Source organism: Oncorhynchus clarkii, chromosome 21 (genome assembly GCF_045791955.1).
Source record: "Oncorhynchus clarkii lewisi isolate Uvic-CL-2024 chromosome 21, UVic_Ocla_1.0, whole genome shotgun sequence".
NCBI classification, from domain to species: domain Eukaryota; kingdom Metazoa; phylum Chordata; class Actinopteri; order Salmoniformes; family Salmonidae; genus Oncorhynchus; species Oncorhynchus clarkii.
This window is the reverse complement of record NC_092167.1, coordinates 14,943,167-14,963,045: the sequence shown is the minus strand read 5'-3', so window position 1 is coordinate 14,963,045 and position 19,879 is coordinate 14,943,167. Positions and strand designations below refer to the sequence as shown.

At 44.4% G+C, this 19,879-nt stretch overlaps 1 protein-coding gene across 2 annotated transcripts; it reads right to left on the bottom strand.

The window, feature by feature from the left end:
* Positions 1-2,276: 2,276 nt before the first annotated feature.
* Positions 2,277-18,533, bottom strand: LOC139378623 (inter-alpha-trypsin inhibitor heavy chain H5-like). 2 transcript variants are annotated; one of them, XM_071120956.1, is made up of 14 exons: positions 18,237-18,533; positions 18,085-18,129; positions 17,350-17,513; positions 16,595-16,705; positions 14,124-14,398; positions 12,296-12,465; positions 11,778-11,894; positions 10,252-10,423; positions 9,694-10,006; positions 8,084-8,766; positions 7,877-7,930; positions 5,385-5,501; positions 4,892-5,269; positions 2,277-4,749 (listed from the first exon to the last, which is right to left on the bottom strand). In XM_071120956.1, exons 1-14 carry the CDS (start codon positions 18,366-18,368, stop codon positions 4,469-4,471), a joined length of 3,012 nt encoding a protein of 1,003 aa, XP_070977057.1. In that variant the 5' UTR covers positions 18,369-18,533; the 3' UTR covers positions 2,277-4,468. The 2 variants fall into 2 exon arrangements, with proteins under 2 accessions (XP_070977057.1, XP_070977058.1); XM_071120957.1 differs by having other exon boundaries at positions 14,124-14,395; positions 18,237-18,469.
* Between the last annotated feature and the right edge of the window lie 1,346 nt (positions 18,534-19,879).

Below are 19,879 nucleotides of genomic sequence, written 5' to 3'. Positions count from 1 at the left end.
CAATAAATCCCGCAACTTCTCTCATACTGGGAAGAAAAATGATAACATGTTCAGACCTTAAAGGCAGTTAAATTTCAAATGTTTCCCCCAGACGGAGATACTCCAATATGCGTTCTTTAGTTACATCGTAGGGTAAGATAACCAAAAGTGGACACACTCTAATCAGTTTCTAGAGCTCAATTTCCCAGATTTTGTAGATTATTGTAATATTGCTTAAAAACTTAATCTTTATCAAATTATCCATTTAAGATATCAACTCAAAACCTACGTACGTCTACGAATGGGTGGTTTAAATTGTATCTAATCATTTTCAGCATTACTTTATACACACATACCATTTATCATAATTTCAAATAATTCACAGAATCCATATAAAACTTAAGAAATCTTAGTTACTCACACAGAACTTTCAGGATCATCCACACAGGATTGCTCAGATTTTTCACATAGAACTTTTCTGACGTCCACACAGAACATCAAAAGGTTTGCCCACACAGAGTAAACCCTACCCCGCTCACACAGAACGGTCCGACTCACACAGAGTAACCCTACCCCGCTCACACAGAACGGTCCGACTCACACAGAGTAACCCTAGGGCATACCTGGCTAGCACATTTAAAATAATTGGAATTCACCACATCTGAGGGTCACTTAGACAAATCACACAGACGCACAGAATGAGGTCCTTCTTCCAATAGGGCTTCACCAAGTGCTGTGTTTCACCTAGAACACACAGACCCCCTGGCCCCTCACCCCGACAGACCTCACCAAATCCCCACTGTGATCAATTCAGTGTCAGGAGGGCTCTTGGTCACTGGCAACCGGACAGCGCAGAGTATCTTTTGAGTCCACAAAACCCCCAGATTACTCTCCTCTGACTCGGCCCTGCTTACGCCGCCAAGGTGCCTTCCTTACAAAGGAATTCACGCTCAGAGTATACGTAACAGGCATAATAAAAAAAACTCAACTTCAAATCTGTGTGTGGTTCGCTCACCTTTTTCTTAAAAAAAACTCAGTTCGAGATGTGGTATCCACTCGGCTCGCTTCCTCTTAGATCAAAGGTTGGTCCATCTGCTCCGTTTCCCGAAGTGTGGTTCTCCCTGAGATCCCAAGTTTAGGGGATCCCTCGTGCACGATTTATTTACCTAGATCGTAGGAACGGTCACCGAGTGAAGATTCACATCCCCTCCTCGTCGCCAAATGTCGTGGAAATTTCCTCTATTTACCAAATCATGGGAGCAAACCACACACACAAGTCAGAGTTAGTTATAAAAGTCCATCTTTAATTATATAAGCTCTATCACAACCCTGTGACTCTCAGATTGATTCAGTGTCTCCCAGTGAATCCTCTGAGAGCCCCCTTACAATGCAACTGAGTTCCTTTAATAGCAAAGACACACATAGTCAGACAGCATAGACATAACTCATCGTTCAGCTTTGTCTCCTTTCCCAAACCATAAACCAATCCTCCAAATCAACAGGCATATATCAAATTGTCATTTAGATACAACCCACTCAAAATACAACCTCCTGGACAAACTCACGGAGAGGAGGGTGAGGCTATAGGTTAAGATAGAAACAACATAAGAGGGAGCATAGAATGATTCCAGACACTGCCACCCTTCCTTTCCCCACTATGGGAAAGGTAGAGAGTGAAAGATATGTTTACACATGATGACACTTTGACCTCTCCCCTCTCAGCGGCCCAGGCAACTTAGTTTTGACATAGAACAGACGCAACCTCACCACAGAATTACAGAAAAATACCATTCTGATGAGAATTAACTTACACATATTTGATGAATATAAAACATCTTACATATGTTACCAACAAATTCTGAATCTTCCCTAACACGCCACTTGAGCTTGACCAGGTTTACATGTTTGCTCTCCCAGTGAGCACCTAAACCTAGCATGCAAAGAGCCTGCCTTCCTGCAATGACTAATGCCTGGGTTCAGTCCCAATACGATTTGTAGACAATGCGGCTGTTAAACGCAATTCCGATTGAGCAGCATTTACCGTGAATATGAGCTCTAAGAACATGAGGACATTGTCTTTAAAGCCCTGATGGGATTACCTCAGTAGGATGGAGCACAGTACTAGTTTTGGGTGTGATTCCTGCTTGGGCCACATACAGCACATACTTATACTAAATGTTTGTGTTAACAGTTAGTTACTTTCATAGAACTGTTTACTTGGTAATGTTAGTATTATGTTTCAAGTCTTCTCACAATCTAGAGCTGTTCAGAAAAAAGTTGATCTTTACAAATAAATATTGTTTTTATGTTTTACTTCCTTTACACACAAAAAGTTCATCCGGTTCAATAAAGGTTATATTTACATGTACAAAATGACAGTATAAAACGATACACGTCAAACAATGTCCTTATTACATTTATATTAAAAATAGTAAAAAAATATATTCAAGAATATTGATGGTTGGTTATTCAGTGCAGATACCCCTGAGGAAAAAACTACAGGAAGTAGGCAACAGGAATTGGATTGAAAGACATGGTTGAAGGGGGATGGGTGGATGGGTTAGTAGCATAGAAAATGATAGAGGCCTCTAGTAGCCAAAAGTCTGTGTTAGAATGGGCTGTGCTATTGAGGGCATCCACCATTTTAATGAAGTCAACTGGGTGGGACTTCCAAGTTCGTTAACTGATTCCTCCTGGTGACCCAGTTGGAGTCATGTCCTACTGGGTCATTAGGAGGGATCAGCCAATTGTGAAGAAGAAAATTGACTACTTTAAAATGGAGATAGCCTCAATGGCACTGCCCATGATGTCACAGACGCTACAGTTGAAGTCGGAAGTTTACATACACCTTAGCCAAATACATTTAAATTCAGTTTTTCACAATTCCTGACATTTAATCCTAGTAAAAAATTCCCTGTCTTAGGTCAGTTAGGATCACCACTTTATTTTAAGAATGTGAAATGACATAATAATAGTAGAGAGAATGATTTATTTCAGCTTTCACTTTCATTCATCACATTCCCAGTGGGTCATAAGTTTACATACACTTAATTAGTATTTGGTAGCATTGCCTTTAAATTGTTGAACTTGATTAAAAATTTCAGGTAGCCTTCCACAAGCTTCCCACAATAAGTTGGGTGAATTTTGGCCCATTCCTCCTGACAGAGCTGGTGTAACTGAGTCAGTTTTATAGGCCTCCTTGTTCGCGCACGCTTTTTCAGTTCTGCCCACAAATTTTCTATAGGATTGAGGTCAGGGCTTTGTGATGGCCACTCCAATACCTTGACTTTTTTGTTGTTGTTTTTTTGCCACAACTTTGTAAGTATGCTTGGGGTCATTGTCCATTTGGAAGACCCATTTGCAACCAAGCTTTAACTTTGGCTTGCAAGCCTCCCCTTTCTCCTCCAAACATAACGATGGTTATTATGGCCAAACAGTTCTATTTTTGTTTCATCAGACCAGAGGACATTTCTCCAAAAAGTACGACCTTTGTCCCCACGTGCAGTTGCAAACCGTAGTCTGGCTTTTTTATGGCGGTTTTGGAGCAGTGGCTTCTTCCTTGCTGAGCGGCCTTTAGGTTATGTCGATATAGGACTCGTTTTACTGTGGATATAGATACTTTTGTACCGGTTTCCTCTAGCATCTTCACAAGGTCCTTTGCTGTTGTTCTGGGATTGATTTGCATTTTTCGCACCAAAGTACGTTCATCTTTAGGAGACAGAACGCATCACCTTCCTGAGATGTATGACGGCTGCGTGGTTCCATGGTGTTTATACTTGCATACTATTGTTTTTACAGATGAACGTGGTACCTTCAGGCGTTGGGAAATTGCTCCCAAGGATGAACCAGACTTTTTTATCTGAAGTCTTGGCTGATTTCTTTTGATTTTGCCTGATGTCAAGCAAAGACGCACTGAGTTTGAAGGTAGGCCTTGAAATACATCCACAGGTACACCTCCAATTGACTCAAATTATGTAAATTAGCCTATCAGAAGCTTCTAAAGCTTCATTTTCTGGAATTTTCCAAGCTGTTTAAAGGCACAGTCAACTTAGTGTATGTAAACCTCTGACCCACTGGAATTGAGATACAGTGAATTTTAAGTGAAATAATCTCTCTGTAAACAATTGTTGGAAAAATGACTTGTGTCATGCACAAAGTAGATGTCCCAACCAACTTGCCAAAACTGTAGTTTGTTAACAAGAAATTTGTGGAGTGGTTGAAAAATGAGTTTTAATGACTCCAACATTAGTGTATGTAAACTTCCGACTTCAACTGTATTTGGCACAGATCGAAAGATGAGTCCTCTATGTGACTATGGGTAGTTGAGTAGTGTTTGGAGTGTGAGTATGTGGGTCAAAAAGAAAGCTGATTTAGAGGTTTAGCATCAGAGGGTATGAAAAGAGCATGTTGGCTACTATAGCTGTACCTGGGGTTATAGTTTCTGTGTGCACGGGACAAGTTCATTGCTGGCTCCTTCTTGGCCCCTGTCTCAGGCTCCGTTACTTCCGTGGGGCCAATCGCCTGTGTCGAATAGGTGTGACACCACATAATCTTCATACTGTCCGTCGATCAGCTTGGCTGCGTTGTTCCTGGCGAACCAGCAGTCCACGCTCTGACGTCCGCTGTAGATACGCCGGGTCTTCTGGACCACCGGCACTGAACGCCCTTTGACCTTCAGGATGGGTGACCGTGCAGACGTGCTGTTGTCTCCTGTTGCCATGGCATTGCCAGGAAGCTCTGCGAGTCCCACTTCCTCATACAGAAACTGACCTGGAAGTAGAATCACAGAGGGTCAGAATGGAAAGGAACCACAGAGCTATAGGCAAACCAATGGTAATCCTCACTAGGGCCTAATTCCATGTCGGCTCAAGACCCCTTCCCTGACATCCCACTAGTAGTTTCTGATACCTACCCAGTAGTCCATGACAGTCATGTGACAGCCCTTTGCTGTTGGAGATGTAAAATCCCAGGTGGTTTCTCTGATAGGGAGCAGGGTTCTTGTACTGATGCACCAGTATGACGAAACGAATGGTTCCTCCTATGGTTACGGTCACGGTGGACTTTCCCACTATCGTCACCGCAAGCCCGCCACTCTCCACGGAGACTGTGGTGTCGCAGGGCAGGACCAGGCGGTCACGTCCATCCAGAATGACCTTCTTGGGGGTGACCTCGATGTAGGAACGTTTGGGTCGGTTCACCACAATGGTAATGGTGCTGAAGTATGTCCTGTGCTGTTTGTGGCTGCCCGCTGGTGCTGGGGCGCCTATCAGCTTACCGTTTACTGTCACACCTAGACTCACATGCACACGCACGATCACACACACAAATAGACCACACGAATCATATGAAAACACATAACCAAACATCAAACATAAAGTCAGAATCTCTTGAGAGGACAGTCTTACCAGAGTGCTTGTGGTCAGATACCATTCTGAGAATGTGTCCTGGCTCTCCGTTGATGTTGAAACACACAGTCAGTTTACTGAGGGGGAACTCAACCACAAAGTGGGGATCGCCGTCCGCTGTGGTAAGGGGGTTGGTGTGAGAGAGACGGGATAGGGAGACACTGTTAATGAATATGAGGGAATATGAGGAGATAGTACATCTATGCATACCTGGATTCAAATACATGTGTATTGCAGTATTTGAAATGTATAACATTTTCAAATACACAGCCAAAACAAGTACTTTTATTTGAGTATCTGAATGATTTTTTGTAAAAATCAAATAGTCGACCAAATTGTATTTGAAAGTTTTTTTTTAAATGCATGTTAAATTCATGGGAGTATTTGAGGATATGAATACTTGTTTGGAAATAGTAGTTGAAATACATTAAATAGTATTTGAACCCAGGTCTGATAAATACACTTTTCTGTATATATCTGTGGGTCTGAAGCACAAATGACTATACTGTATACCGTATGTATAATCAGATATCACCAGATACCAGTGTAGGCTGTAAATTGTAGGCAGTTAGTTGTAGGCAGTTAGCTGTTGGCTGTAAATTGTAGGCAGTTATTTGTAGGCAGTTAGCTGTTGGCTGTAAATTGTAGGCAGTTCGTTGTAGGCAGTTAGCTGTTGGCTGTAAATTGTAGGCAGTTAGTTGTAGGCAGTTAGTTGTAGGTAGTTAGTTGTAGGCAATTAGCTGTAGGCAGTTAGTTGTAGGCAGTTAGTTGTAGGCAGTTAGCTGTAGGCAGTTAGTTGTAGGCAGTTAGCTGTAGGCAGTTAGTTGTAGGCAGTTAGCTGTTGGCTGTAAATTGTAGGCAGTTAGTTGTAGGCAGTTAGTTGTAGGTAGTTAGTTGTAGGCAATTAGCTGTAGGCAGTTAGTTGTAGGCAGTTAGTTGTGGGCAGTTAGCTGTAGGCAGTTAGTTGTAGGCAGTTAGCTGTAGGCAGTTAGTTGTAGGCAGTTAGTTGTAGGCAGTTAGTTGTAGGCAGTTAGCTGTAGGCAGTTAGTTGTAGGAAGTTAGCTGTTGGCTGTAAATTGTAGGCAGTTAGTTGTAGGCAGTTAGTTGTAGGTAGTTAGTTGTAGGCAGTTAGTTGTAGGCAGTTAGCTGTTGGCTGTTAGTTGTAGGCAGTTAGTTGTATGCAGTTAGTTGTAGGCAGTTAGTTGTAGGCAGTTAGCTGTAGGCAGTTAGTTGTAGGCAGTTAGCTGTTGGCTGTTAGTTGTAGGCAGTTAGTTGTAGGCAGTTAGCTGTAGGCAGTTAGTTGTAGGCAGTTAGTTGTAGGCAGTTAGCTGTTGGCTGTTAGTTGTATGCAGTTAGTTGTAGGCAGTTAGTTGTAGGCAGTTAGTTGTAGGCAGTTAGCTGTTGGCTGTTAGTTGTAGGCAGTTAGTTGTATGCAGTTAGTTGTAGGCAGTTAGTTGTAGGCTGTTAGTTGTATGCAGTTAGTTGTAGGCAGTTAGTTGTAGGCAGTTAGTTGTAGGCAGTTAGTTGTAGGCAGTTAGTTGTAGGCAGTTAGTTGTAGGCAGTTAGCTGTAGGCAGTTAGTTGTAGGCAGTTAGTTGTAGGCAGTTAGCTGTTGGCTGTTAGTTGTAGGCAGTTAGTTGTAGGCAGTTAGCTGTTGGCTGTTAGTTGTAGGCAGTTAGTTGTAGGCAGTTAGTTGTAGGCAGTTAGCTGTTGGCTGTTAGTTGTAGGCAGTTAGTTGTTGGCTGTTAGTTGTAGGCAGTTAGTTGTAGGCAGTTAGTTGTAGGCAGTTAGCTGTTGGCTGTTAGTTGTAGGCAGTTAGTTGTAGGCAGTTAGCTGGTGGCTGTTAGTTGTAGGCTGTTAGTTGTAGGCAGTTAGCTGTTGGCTGTTAGTTGTAGGCTGTTAGTTGTAGGCAGTTAGTTGTAGGCAGTTAGTTGTAGGCAGTTAGCTGTTGGCTGTTAGTTGTAGGCTGTTAGTTGTAGGCAGTTAGCTGTTGGCTGTTAGTTGTAGGCAGTTAGCTGTAGGTTGTTAGTTGTTTCCTGCTTTGAATGGGCCTGTGAGACCTGAGCTAAGTGCAAATTCATGAGATGAGAGAGCAGCAGTAATGACAGGGTCATTGATGTCATCTCATGTATCTTCTTCAGTCTACTGACCTCTCTCTCAGTCTCAGTGTGTGTGAGGTTTGGTGTGTGTTTGTGTGCACACACATGTGTGTGTGTATTCCCGTGACTGTGTGTGTGTGTGTGTGTGTGTGTGTGTGTTTGTGAGTACTTCCCAGTACCAATCCCAGGCCCAGTGCAGATACTTCAATTAGCCCCTGTAAACATTCTGTAGTTTCAGAGTAAATAGAAATCTCCGACCCCTTGACTGTCTGTAATGATTGCTGTGTGTCTGACTGGGTTCCTAACTTAAAGTCGGCCCACACAGAGAGTAGAGAGAGTCTACTGTACCTTTCTCCAGTCCCCCTCCCTCTAACAGAGCCTCAGAACCACTAACCTGATGTTTTGGAGATGGTTATGGATTTTTGGGCTGGCCTCTTCAAAACTTTACCTATAGACAAAACAGACTTTGATTTGTACAGGTCATATGTTTTCAATAGTCCAATACTTCCTCTCAGTTTCTATTTGTTGGCATTGGCATCGATAACAGGAAGCATTTGATCAAACGGATTAAGTCAGAAACAAAAGCCTCAAGCCTGCTAACCCGTTGTCTTGGTAACTGTGGAACTCTGTCCACCCGGCTGGTCTTTCTTCAAGTGCAGGCTCTGGGCTGTATCTTCCTCCCCTTCCATCTCATCCGACAGCTCATTGGCTGAAACAGCCTTCTTATTTGTCTCTGTGGGTACAGGGGTGGGGGTGGGTGTATCCTCGGCCATGGTTCCGTCGGCCAGCACCTGAGGTTTTTCCACCACCAGGGAGGTGAGGGGCGTGAGGAAGTGGTATGTCAGGGAGAGGTTAGTCGCCTGCTGGGTATGTCCCTCTCTCTCCCTACTGGTCTGGCTCTTCAGCCTGGACCTCAGCCCCTCCTTCACACTCAGGAAACCCCATACACGCTCCACGAAATCATCCGCCACTGACCCTGTCGTGCCCGCCCCTGTAACCCCTGACCCCACCCCGGCCGCCGCCTCCTTCACGTGCCTCTCCGTCTCCACCTCCCTTTGCCGTAACGCCACGTCTGTCTCCAGGACGATGCTCTTGTCGCTGTTGCTGGCGGTGACCTGGACGTGCAGGGAGTCTGCACTTTGATTGGTCAATTTGCCGGCGATGACGATCTCTGAGCCGTTAAAATAGTTGGTGAAGAGGTGCTGGGTGACGTACTGGACCGAGTCCTCTGTGTAATTCACCCTGATGTCAGAGAGCAGTGGAGTGCCAATCTCATCATAAAACCTAGAGGAAGAGAGAGGGAGGGAGGGACATGGAGGGAGGGAGAGAGAGAGAGAGATATTTGGAAAAGTGAAAGAGGGAATAGAAGTAAAGTCCAATGTTATAATATGTGTTACCATGTTGTAACATGTTGAGAATCTAGCGCCCAGTAGAGGTCTAGACCTCAGCTACTTCACTGTATCATGGACACAAGAATCAAGACATTGTGTGTGCTACTCTCTTATATGCTCTAGGGGCCTGAAATGTCTGTGTGACTGTGTACACACACTCACCCCCCCAGAGATCCGGTTAGGGACAGTGATGTATTGAGGAGAGCATGCCTGCATCCCAAATGTCACCCTGTGGTTCCTGGTCATAAGGAGTGCACTCTGTAGGGATTAGGGAATGGGGTGCCATTTTGGACACAACCAGTGTGTGTTTGTAATATGTTGGTTTTCCAGCCAGGCCTTGGACCGTAGCACAGTAAACCTCCTCACCTCTTTAACTGTGTGTTGACTCAGCTAGGTCTCTCCTCTGTTATTATCTCAGGATGCTATCAATTAACCCCTCAGACATACCCAGACTGCCCTTTCACAACACACAGTCACACACATTCCTCCCCTCCTAAACTAACACTTCAGAAAAGTGTCCAGTAAGACTGTCGCCGAGTGTGTGTGTTTGGTTTGGTTTGAAAGATTGCAGTTCAAGAAGAGCCTTCTCTCAGTACGTGTATCATTGGTTATTCTTTCACTCATTCCTATTCCTTTATCTCACCCCCTGACCTTCTCTATACCATTTGACTATAATGGATTATAATGAATCAATTCTAACCACCTCTTCCTTCTCCTCTGTACTAGCTATCTACTGAACATCTCTCTTTCTTTCTCTTTCTCTCTCTCTTTCTTTCTCTTTCTCTCTCTCTCTCTCTCTCTCTCTCTCTCACCCCCGTACCCTTTGAGCATGGTGCTGGCGTCTGAATCCTCATGTATCCTCCTCATCATCCCACAGTTTTCCAAGGCCATGCGTTCCAGAAGCCTGTAGTCCACATCGTTCCCCAACCCAATGGTGAACACGCAGAACTGCTCCTTCACCGCCGCCCGCGCGTTGCTGAGGATGCTGGGAGACTGCAGCTCGCCCACCGTGGGCCGCCCGTCTGTCAGGAAGATGATGAGAGACACACTGTTGTGGTTGGCGTCTGGATCGGCGTTCAGATAGCCGCTTAGCAATGAGGAGCCCGTCTGTATGCCACCGTTGATGTCAGTGCCTGGTAGAGGAGAGATGGAGAGAGAGATTGATCTTGGGAAATAGTGGTTAGTAGTGATTCAAAAATGGGGGTTGAGTAAGAGAAAGAACTCCATAGGGGCGGCAGGAAATCTTGAGGTTAGAGCTTGTACAAGTGTGTAGCAGGACAAACATAATCACCCCTAAATTATTCTGATTAGTCCTATCAGTGAAAGAACTAATCTTCCTCTATCCCAGAATGCACTGCTGTGTCCCTATCTCTCTCACCTCCAGTGGGTTGGAGCATATAGATGAACTTCTTGGCGTCTCGGACGTTGAGAGGCGTGACGGGGACCAGGCGGTTGGGCTGCCACACCTTGATACGGTTGGAGAAGCTGACAAAGTTAAACCGGTCGCCTGGACGCAGGTCCCTCAGGATAGTGAACAGGGCATCCTTAGTCTGAGAGAGAGGGAGGGAGAGGGGCGAGAGACAGAGAGAACATTTTGGTTGTGCTTTCATCAATAAATCAAATGACATCATTGTAATACCTTTGCCTTCGTGTAAAATCATTCTATTCAGTTGTGTTCACGCGAGAGAACCAAACAGGCCTGGAAAACTTTGCCCCAACAGGAAGAGACACCTTGTCACACAAAAGGCTATTATAACACACATGGTCATGGTTTCTGTTAGCACCAATACCGTGGTAATGACCTAGATGTAATGTTTTAGTCATGGTTTTTGTGAGCAGTATTGTTGTCATGCCAACTCTGGAATGGTTGGGTTTAACCTGACACTGCCATTGAAAGACCCAGCCCTTTGAAACAGCTGTGAGATTCCGTTCCTTAGTTCAGAAACGGTTTCTCTCACCCCCTCACACACACACACACACACACACATGCACGTAAACACACACACCACAACTATTTACCGTATCCATGCTACAGCTTGTTTCTCAACTGTACTGGGGTTTAGAAGTTGCGCAGAACGAAAAGCCTACCAAATGAATAGTGAATATGAAATCTGTAGTTGAGTGGGTGTGATAGAGTTAGATGGGTTACCAGATGCCTATAGACTGTAGGGGGCAAGGGTCAGAGCCATAGACAGACTGAGTGCTCTATTGTAGGGAGAGATCAAAGCCCACTTGTTCACTACAGAGTGGTCCACTGGGGGTGGAGGGAAAAGGGGAAGGGATCACTCCAGACGATGCTGTCATCTGGAGGGTTTAAATTATGCCAAAGACAATGACGCCTCTCCTCCATAGCATTCAATTCAATTCAATACAATTACAATAGTGAACTTTGAGCATGTTTCCAGTTTTTCAGAGTGTGCATGAATCAGTTTCTCTTTTCTGTTTTTGCCACTCTAAGTCTTTGGGTTTCTGGATCTGCAGTGGAGCAGCTGCTCAGATGAAGTATCAGATGATACCAGAGGGATTATAACGCAATCTCCCAGAAGGAAGGATCTGATTTTGATATTACCAGACCAGTGTGGGAGTATTGCGCCAGAGCCCGGAGAGGGGGCGAACTGGGGGTCGTATTCATCATCCGCTGCTACACTAACTCGGGATCTCTCAGGATCGTTAAGGCTTGATCACAGAGATGTGAAGGCCAAAGTAAAACTAATGTTGACTCCACCTGGAATTGATTAAAACCCACAGATTCCCCATAAGCTATACAGTATATATGTGTGATCATTGTATACAGAAGGAAACCATGTTTAACAACAACAACAAAGAGAAGGAGAGATATCTTGACCCTATCTAGTAAGCAGTGGACAATGGTGTGATGAGAAGGGTTTGACCGTAACCGGCTACCTGTCTGATCTTGGTGCCCAGCATAGAGGCACTGGTGTCGATCACAAACACCACGTTCTTGGGCACCACCGGCAGATCCTTGGGGGCGAAGTAGTGCACAAAATGGCCGTTCAGAACCTGAGAGAGAACAAGAGAAATGTTAGACAGTTCTCAGTAGCCATGAGCAGTAAAACAGAGCCCACCAACACAGTGTCCACAGGGCTGCTGGACTGACGGTGTGGTTGTAGAGTGACCCGGGAGGGGGTGGATATGGTGCTGGAAAATGAATGTGTTGACGGTGGATGAAGGCTATGGGACCCGGATGTGTGAGAGTGTGTGTGAGAACCAGAGAGATGTGCATTTGTCCTGTTTGATCCCTGATTAATGCATGCAGTTTTCATGTATACTGTGAAGCGGAGCTAAATGGTTTAACATGTTTCTATCTTCCATGTCTGGACAGGTCTGGTCATGGCATGACACATTTGCACTAATCGCGGGAGTGTTGGATGTGTGTGTGTTTTTGGTGTGTGAAATCTGACCTGTATGTCTCCTATCCCCAGCTCTCTCTCCACGTCATAGTGCACCACAAACTCTCCCAGCATGCCGCTGGTGGTGATCTTAGCCTGCTGAACGATGTTGGGGCTGAAGGTGATCCTACAGAACGTCTTATTTTGTTTGATCACCGTGGAAACAGGAAGAGCAGGCTTGGCTGGTGGGAGGGAAACATTAAGTGTGTGTGAGATAAAGCTGGGAAGTGTGTGTGTGTGTGTGTGTGTGTGTGTGTGTGTGTGTGTGTGTGTGTGTGTGTGTGTGTGTGTGTGTGTGTGTGTTTGTGGGCAAGGGTGTACTAAACTAGAGATGCTCAACATTGCCCATAGGAAGGTTAAATAAATGAAGTTGGAATCTGAACATTTGAGCATTGGCCAAGCATTTTCAGAGGTGCCAATATCGATGCAGAACTATTTCTGATGTTAGATACAGTGCATTCGCTTAATATTCAGACGCCTTGACATTTTCCACATTTTGTTACGCTACAGCATTATTCTAGCATTTATTTAAAACAATTCCCCCCCCCCCCCCCTCATCAATCTACACACAATACCTCATAATGACAAAGCAAAAACAGTTTTTTAGACATTTTTTGTAAAAAGCTGAAACATCACATTTACATAAGTATTCATACCCTTGACACAGTACTTTGTTGAAGCACCTTTGGAAGCAATTGTATTCTCGAGTCTTCTTGGCTATGACGCTACAAGCTTGGCACACCTGTATTTGGGGGGTTTCTCCCATTCTTCTCTGCAGAGCCTTTCAAGCTCAGGTTGGATGGGGATTGTCGCTGCACAGCTATTTTCAGGTCTCTCCAGAGATGTTTGATCGGGTTCAAGTCTGGGCTCTGGCTGGGCCACTCAAGGACATTCAGAGACTTGTCCCGAAGCCACTCCTGCGTTGTCTTGGCTGTGTGCTTAGGTTTGTTGTCCTGTTGGAATGTGAACCTTTGCCCCAGTCTGAGGTCCTGAGCAGGTTTTCATCAAGGATCTCTCTCTACTTTGCTCCGTTCATCTTCCCTCGATCTTGACTAGTCACCCAATCCTCGCCGCTGAAAAACCTCTCACAACATGATGCCTCCACCACCATGCTTCACCGTAGGGATAGTGACAGGTTTCATCTATACGTGACACTTTGCTTTCAGGCCAAAGAGTTCAATCTTGGTTTCATCAAACCAGAAAATCTTGTTTCTCATGGTCTGAGAGTCCTTTAGGTGCCTTTTGGCAAAGTCCAAGCGGGTTGTTATGTGCCTTTTACTGAGGAGTGGCTTCCTTCTGTTCACTCTACCATAAAGGCCTGATTGGTGGAGTGCTGCAGAGATGGTTGTCCTTCTGGAAGATTCTCCCATCCCCACAGAGGAACTCCTGAGCTCTTCTTGGTTTTTGCTCTGACATGCACTGTCAACTGTGGGACCTTATATAGACAGGTGTGTGCCTTTCCAAATCATGTCCAATCAATTGAATTGACCATAGGTGGACTCCAATCAAGTTGTAGAAACATCTCAAGGACGATCAATGGAAACAGGATGTACCTGAGCTCAATTTCGAGTCTCATAGCAAAGGGTCTGAATACGTATGTAAATAAGGTATTTCTGTTTTTTATTTTCAATACATTTGCAAACGTTTCTAAAAACCTGTTTTTGCTTTGTCATTATGGGTTATTGTGTGTAGCTTGAGGAGGAAAAATATTTGTTGAATCCATTTAAGAATGCTGTAATGTAACAACATGTGGAGAAAGTTAAAGGGTCTGAACACTTTCAGAATGGACACATAGTATGGACAAAGCACAGACTCAACACATCCCACACTCAAACTGTACCAGGTGTCTTCGCTGCACTGGCACCACTGGCTACTGCCGTGTTGCTCTTGCCGTTGCGCAGTGGCAGCACCTCCAGGTGGGTGATGGTGGAGTGATCCACAATGGTGACGTCCACACTGAGACGGCTGACCAGCTGCAGGGGTCTCAGGCTGGTCACATGCTCATACCTCCCCAGCCTCCGCTGGAGCAGCTCCTCATAGGTCAGCATGAACATGGCCCGGTTACGACCTGGGATACTGGCCCCCATCCTGAACACCTCCACCTCTGGTTCGCTACTGATGGAGAAGAGAGGAGGAGAGAGGGGAGGAGGAGAGAGAAACGGGGGAGAGGAGAGGGGAGGAATGGAGGAAAAAATAAGAAGAATATAGAGGAAAGAAAAAGGGAGAGAAATAGTTGGGGAAGAGGAGGAGTAGGGAATGACTCATTCCAAGTAGTGACATCGTCAGTGTGGAAGGGCAGTGACTGCCAGGAGCTCTCCTCACGGGACTCAGCCTCTGAACTAACCAAAAAACATTTCCATTCCTCTACCTATCTATATCTCTCCCTCCTTTATTTTCTCCCTCCTGTTCTCCTTTACTCTTTATATCACTCTTTATATCACTCTCCTCTCCCCTCTCTGTGAAATTTGAATACCCTCTTTGTAAATCTGATTTCATTTTAAAAGTGTCATTTTATGGCCTGGCAAGTAGAAGCATGATGTAATTTATTTCTGTCAGAGACTGGTCACAGATTTATGTGACAATAATTCTTCATTTCCAGTCTCTTCATTTCAAGTCTCCAATCCGTCAAAATAGAACTGCCAAAGGGGGAGGAGTTGCAATCTACTGCAGAGATAGCCTGCAAAGTTCTATCATACTTTCCAGGTCTATACCCAAACAATTTGAACTTCTAATTTTAAACATGAACCTCTCCAGAAATAAGTCTCTCACTGTTGCCGCCTGCTATCAACCCCCCTCCGCTCCCAGCTGTGCCCTGGACACCATTTGTAAATTGATCGCCCCCCCCATCTAGCTTCAGTGTTCGTTCTGTTAGGTGACCTAAACTGGGATATGCTTAACACCCCGGCAGTCCTACAATCTACGCTAGATGCCCTCAATCTCACACAAATCATCAAGGAACCCACCAGGTACAACCCTAAATCCGTAAACATGGGCACCCTCATAGGCATTATCCTGACCAACTTACCTTCCAAATACACCTCCGCTGTTTTCAATCAGGATCTCAGCGATCACTGCCTCATTGCCTGTATCCGCTATGGGTCCGCGGTCAAACGACCACCTCATCACTGTCAAACGCTCCCTAAAACACTTCTGCGAGCAGGCCTTTCTAATCGACCTGGCCCGGGTATCCTGGAAGGATATTGACCTCATCCTGTCAGTCGGGGATGCCTGGTCATTCTTTAAAAGTAATTTCCTCACCATCTTAGATAAGCATGCCCCGCTCAAAAAATACAGAACTAAGAACAGATATAGCCCTTGGTTCACTCCAGTCCTGACGGACTGCAATAGTGGCGGACTGCAATAGCATCGAATAGTCCCCGCGATATGCAACTGTTCAGGGAAGTCAGGAACCAATACACACAGTCAGTCAGGAAAGCAAAGGCTAGCTTTTTCAAGCAGAAATTCGAATCCTGTAGCTCTAACTCCAAAATGTTTTGAGACAATGTAAAGTCCATGAAGAACAAGAGTACCTCATCCCAGCTGCCCACTGCACTGAGGCTAGGTAACACGGTCACCACTGATAAAGCCATGATAATCTAAAGTTTCAATATGCATTTCTCAACGGCTGGCCATGCCTTCCTCCTGGCTACTCCAACCCCGGGCCTACAGCTGTGTTAATCTGCTAAATTGTAATTATTCGCTCCTATGGCCTATTTATTGCCTACCTCCTCATGCCTTTTTCCTTACCTGGTTAAATAAAGGTGAAATAAATCAAAATAAATGATCCAGCCCTGCTACTCAACTCCAGGCAGGTCAGAAACACATGTTTTGTGGTCAGGCTGGTGTTTGAAGTTGCACTCCAGTCTCCTTTTCACCTCATTTAACACCTGGTTTACTTAAGAAAAGGCACAGAAGCCTTTCCTCTTTGGTTCTCTATTGCTCCTCTAGTGTTCCCAAAAACAAGGTGGAGGCCGATGACATCAGACGGCACCATCAGACCAACTCATTTAATGGCCTTACTCCATTAAGTTTACACTTGTGTCTAAAAACTATTTTTTTTACCCTAAGTGTGTGTAGATTACTGTATTTATATGTGGGATATTTTTTTTTTTTTTAACAGGAACAGTTCAATAAAATCGTTTTTTAGATGGGATATAAACCTGTTTCTACTGGCAGAGTAGTAGCAAGTGACTCTAGAGGACTCTAGAGGTTGTACTGGCAGACAAGGTTAGACACTGGTGACTGGCCATACACGCACACAAGAACACATTCTCTCTCACACACACACACACACAAGCACACACACTTTACCTCTGTTCACCTGCCTCCTTGTTCTTGGGTTTGGCCTCACCGCCCTTCCCCTGTTTGACCTTCTTCTCCTTGGGCCTGACCTCACTGGGGTAGACACGCCCCCCAATGATCCTGTGTTCAGGGTACAGGTCAGAGGTCAGGGGTTAAGAGTGGAGGTGATGATAAGCACCACCAGAGTAAGTAAACCATCCATTGCAAAACTCTGTCAAAGAATCACTTGAAAAACCCTCAGTTCATTGTGGTAGGCATATATTACTGTGATACATAAAAGTATACAGGCAAACATATCAAAGACATATGTTGCAATTCACAGGCTTCTTCAGAGGCTTCTGGACTTGTCTCTCATAGTCCAGTGAACAATCTAGTAAATGTAGATGAATGAAGGCTTGTGACCACAACACAGTAAATGACCTCTGAACTATTGAACAGTCACAGGCCCCACACTAACCTCTCCCATAGCAACAGAGCCCTCATAAACCCACACAATGATTGACTGGCCACAATGGCATGCCATGGGAAGAGGGAGAAAATGGCAAAGAGGAGTAGTAATCACACAACAATAAACTGAGAAAATAAACAAGACATCAAAATAAATTGAGAGGAAAAAGAGCCATTGTAGTTCACTTACAACCAGTGTACACAGTCTGAACAACATTAGACTCAGAATGACATGATCTATTACCCAGAAGCATCTATCTTGGCTACAATACAACTACCAATGCGCAATTACGCATCTGTTGCGTTTTGGCGCTTACATGGTAAAGTTCGAGACATAGGCGTTCTTGGGAATCAGGAACTGGAAGACGCCCTCGGCGGCGGCGGAGTGCCGGTTGAGCATGGTGCACGACACCGCCGTGAAGGCGTATCGGGAGATAATGGTGGTCTTCACCGACAGCTCCTGGATATGCGGTTTGGTCTCCTACACGGTTGGACATCAACATGTTAGGTTCACGTGTATTGCTTATACCTTATGTTTGATTGGTTTGTAATACATTTGGTTAATTTAAATCTGTCAGTGATTTATGTTTTTCATGTCTCGTCGATGGGACAGCACAGCACTGCTTTCACGCACACACACATGCTGCGCATTGGCCACTGTTCTATTCCGTTCATTTCCAGTGGAAATCGTTCTAAACTCCTTATCAACACGTTGGCGGGATATTTACAAATATTTTGGAATGTATTTCTGGATAGATGTCCAGCGATTTCCACTTATTTGGCGTACAGCCCAGTGCGCTTGGCAGGTCTCTCTTTTCGAGGATGATTAACTGCAGAGCTGAACTACCCATCCCTCTACTCTGCTTTCACGAAATACCTTTTCTGACATATTCTTCAATTGTTATCAATGGACAACAGTATGCAGATCTCTTTGAGAATGAATGTGGTTGATATTTAGTCTACAGTAGCCTAGGCTACACCAAATGACGCACAAGAGCGCAAAAGATGCATACGGGAAGACATGTCAAGACATTCAACTTTGTCATCTTTACCTTAATAAGCATGGATTTCACCTGGCGAGGCACTCTACGGGGAGACTGAGATGGGAAACCAAATCGATTTGTTAAATAGTGCTCTAATGAAGCGCTCAAAATATATATCAATGTTGCCAAATGAAATAGTTCAGAGTTGAAATGACACTCACAATATCCAAATCAAAGTCGGTCAAGTCAGGAGAAAGATCCTCCTCAATGTTAATATCCTCAAACTGTCCAAAAACATACGGATTGTAACACATCAGTAAAGTCAAAAACAGCATGTTGACGTCCATTACCATTTACAGTAATAACGAATATGATCGCATTTTTCCAGGGTGCAGCGCACTGAGTCTGCGGGTCGTTCGGATCAGAGTGACCCAATTTGTGAGACGATGGATGACTGAGGACACTTGACTCGCAGCGGCACGCCCACCAGCAGGGAGATGCAGTCTTCCCCCTCGACTGGATTAGTCGCGTCGGGGGCTAGGGAAAAAGCGCCTGACCCAGGTCACACACACAGGCACACAGCTATTACAATGTGCACGCCACTCCAAAGGCCATCAATTGCCTCTATAGTCTTCGTTCACTACTCGCCTTGAAGTTGACCCCACTTCCACCCCAACAAATCACTTCAAGGTCAGTGTGATTCATTTAGCCAAGTGTCACTGTCACGTTTGAACTCTCAAAACTGCATTTATAAATAAAAATTGTGTACACTTACACAAAGTCAGAATTATTTAAAGGCAACATTATTTAACCTTAAAAGGGCAAACTGTGGTAAATTTAGCAAAACCATAATTTCAAAACAGGTTTTTTATCCTTCTGAAATTTTAGGACTTTGTCACGCAACTATTTATAGACAAAAACACTATTTAGTATGATTTCGGTGTTAATATGAAGGAATGGAGAAATGTATACTAGTGGTGGGGCTAAGCTGAACATGTAGACTCAATTGGGCACTTTGTGATAGAAGCACCACATTTGGCACAGAGGCAAAACATTTTTTTATTTTTAAATTGAACCTTTATTTAACTAGGCAAGTCAGTTGAGAACAAATTCTTATTTTCAATGACGGCCTACCGGGGAACAGTGGCTTAACTGCCTTGTTCAGGGGCAGAAAGACAGATTTTTACCTTGTCAGCTCAGGGATTCGGTCGAGCAACCTTTCGGTTACTGGCCCAAGGCTCTAACCACTAGTGTACCCTGGGAAGATATAGATATGGAGGCGCCCCAGATTTTGCCCCTGGGGACGTGGCAGACACTAAAATAAAAAGATAACTCCAAAATCTGGTGCCAGAACGACTCAGAGATGCCCTACAGGCCAATGCAGCAGTAGACCTATAACTTCCATCCTCAAATAAGTCAAATACATAGGCCTAAAGCTGACAAATAAAAACATAGCAGATATCCTGATTAAAATTCAGGTTGCAATCACATTAATTAATCTCTCTACTCCTTTTCTATATGTCTTGACTTGAGCTATTGCTAGTGAAGTGCAACTTTGTATCAACTCGGAAGGTTGGCGTGCTTAGGCGCTCACACTCCCTCAAAAATGGACAAAACTCCTAAATGACTCAGATTCAGATCACCTTTATTATCCCACCAGGGGGAAATTCATTTGGTCATGTGCTTAAAAAGACGGTACATAAAACATGAAAACACAGAAACTACACAATAGAATTCATCCAAAGTGCTATAGCCACACATTTAAAGTGAAAGTGCAATATGCTATATACTCGAGGGACCAACAGACTATCTATTATACGACCTAATGGCTGTTGGAATAAAATAGTCCCCATATCTATCTGTT

Coding starts and splice junctions, on each gene's coding strand:
- LOC139378623 (XM_071120956.1), bottom strand. CDS start 18,368: ATGGTAATGGACGTCAACATGCTGTTTTTGACTTTACTGATGTGTTAC. Junction 11,895..12,295: donor TGGGGATAGGAGACATACAG/GTCAGATTTCAC, acceptor GTTCTCTCTCAG/GTTCTGAACGGCCATTTTGT. Junction 5,270..5,384: donor ATCTGACCACAAGCACTCTG/GTAAGACTGTCC, acceptor ATGTGAGTCTAG/GTGTGACAGTAAACGGTAAG.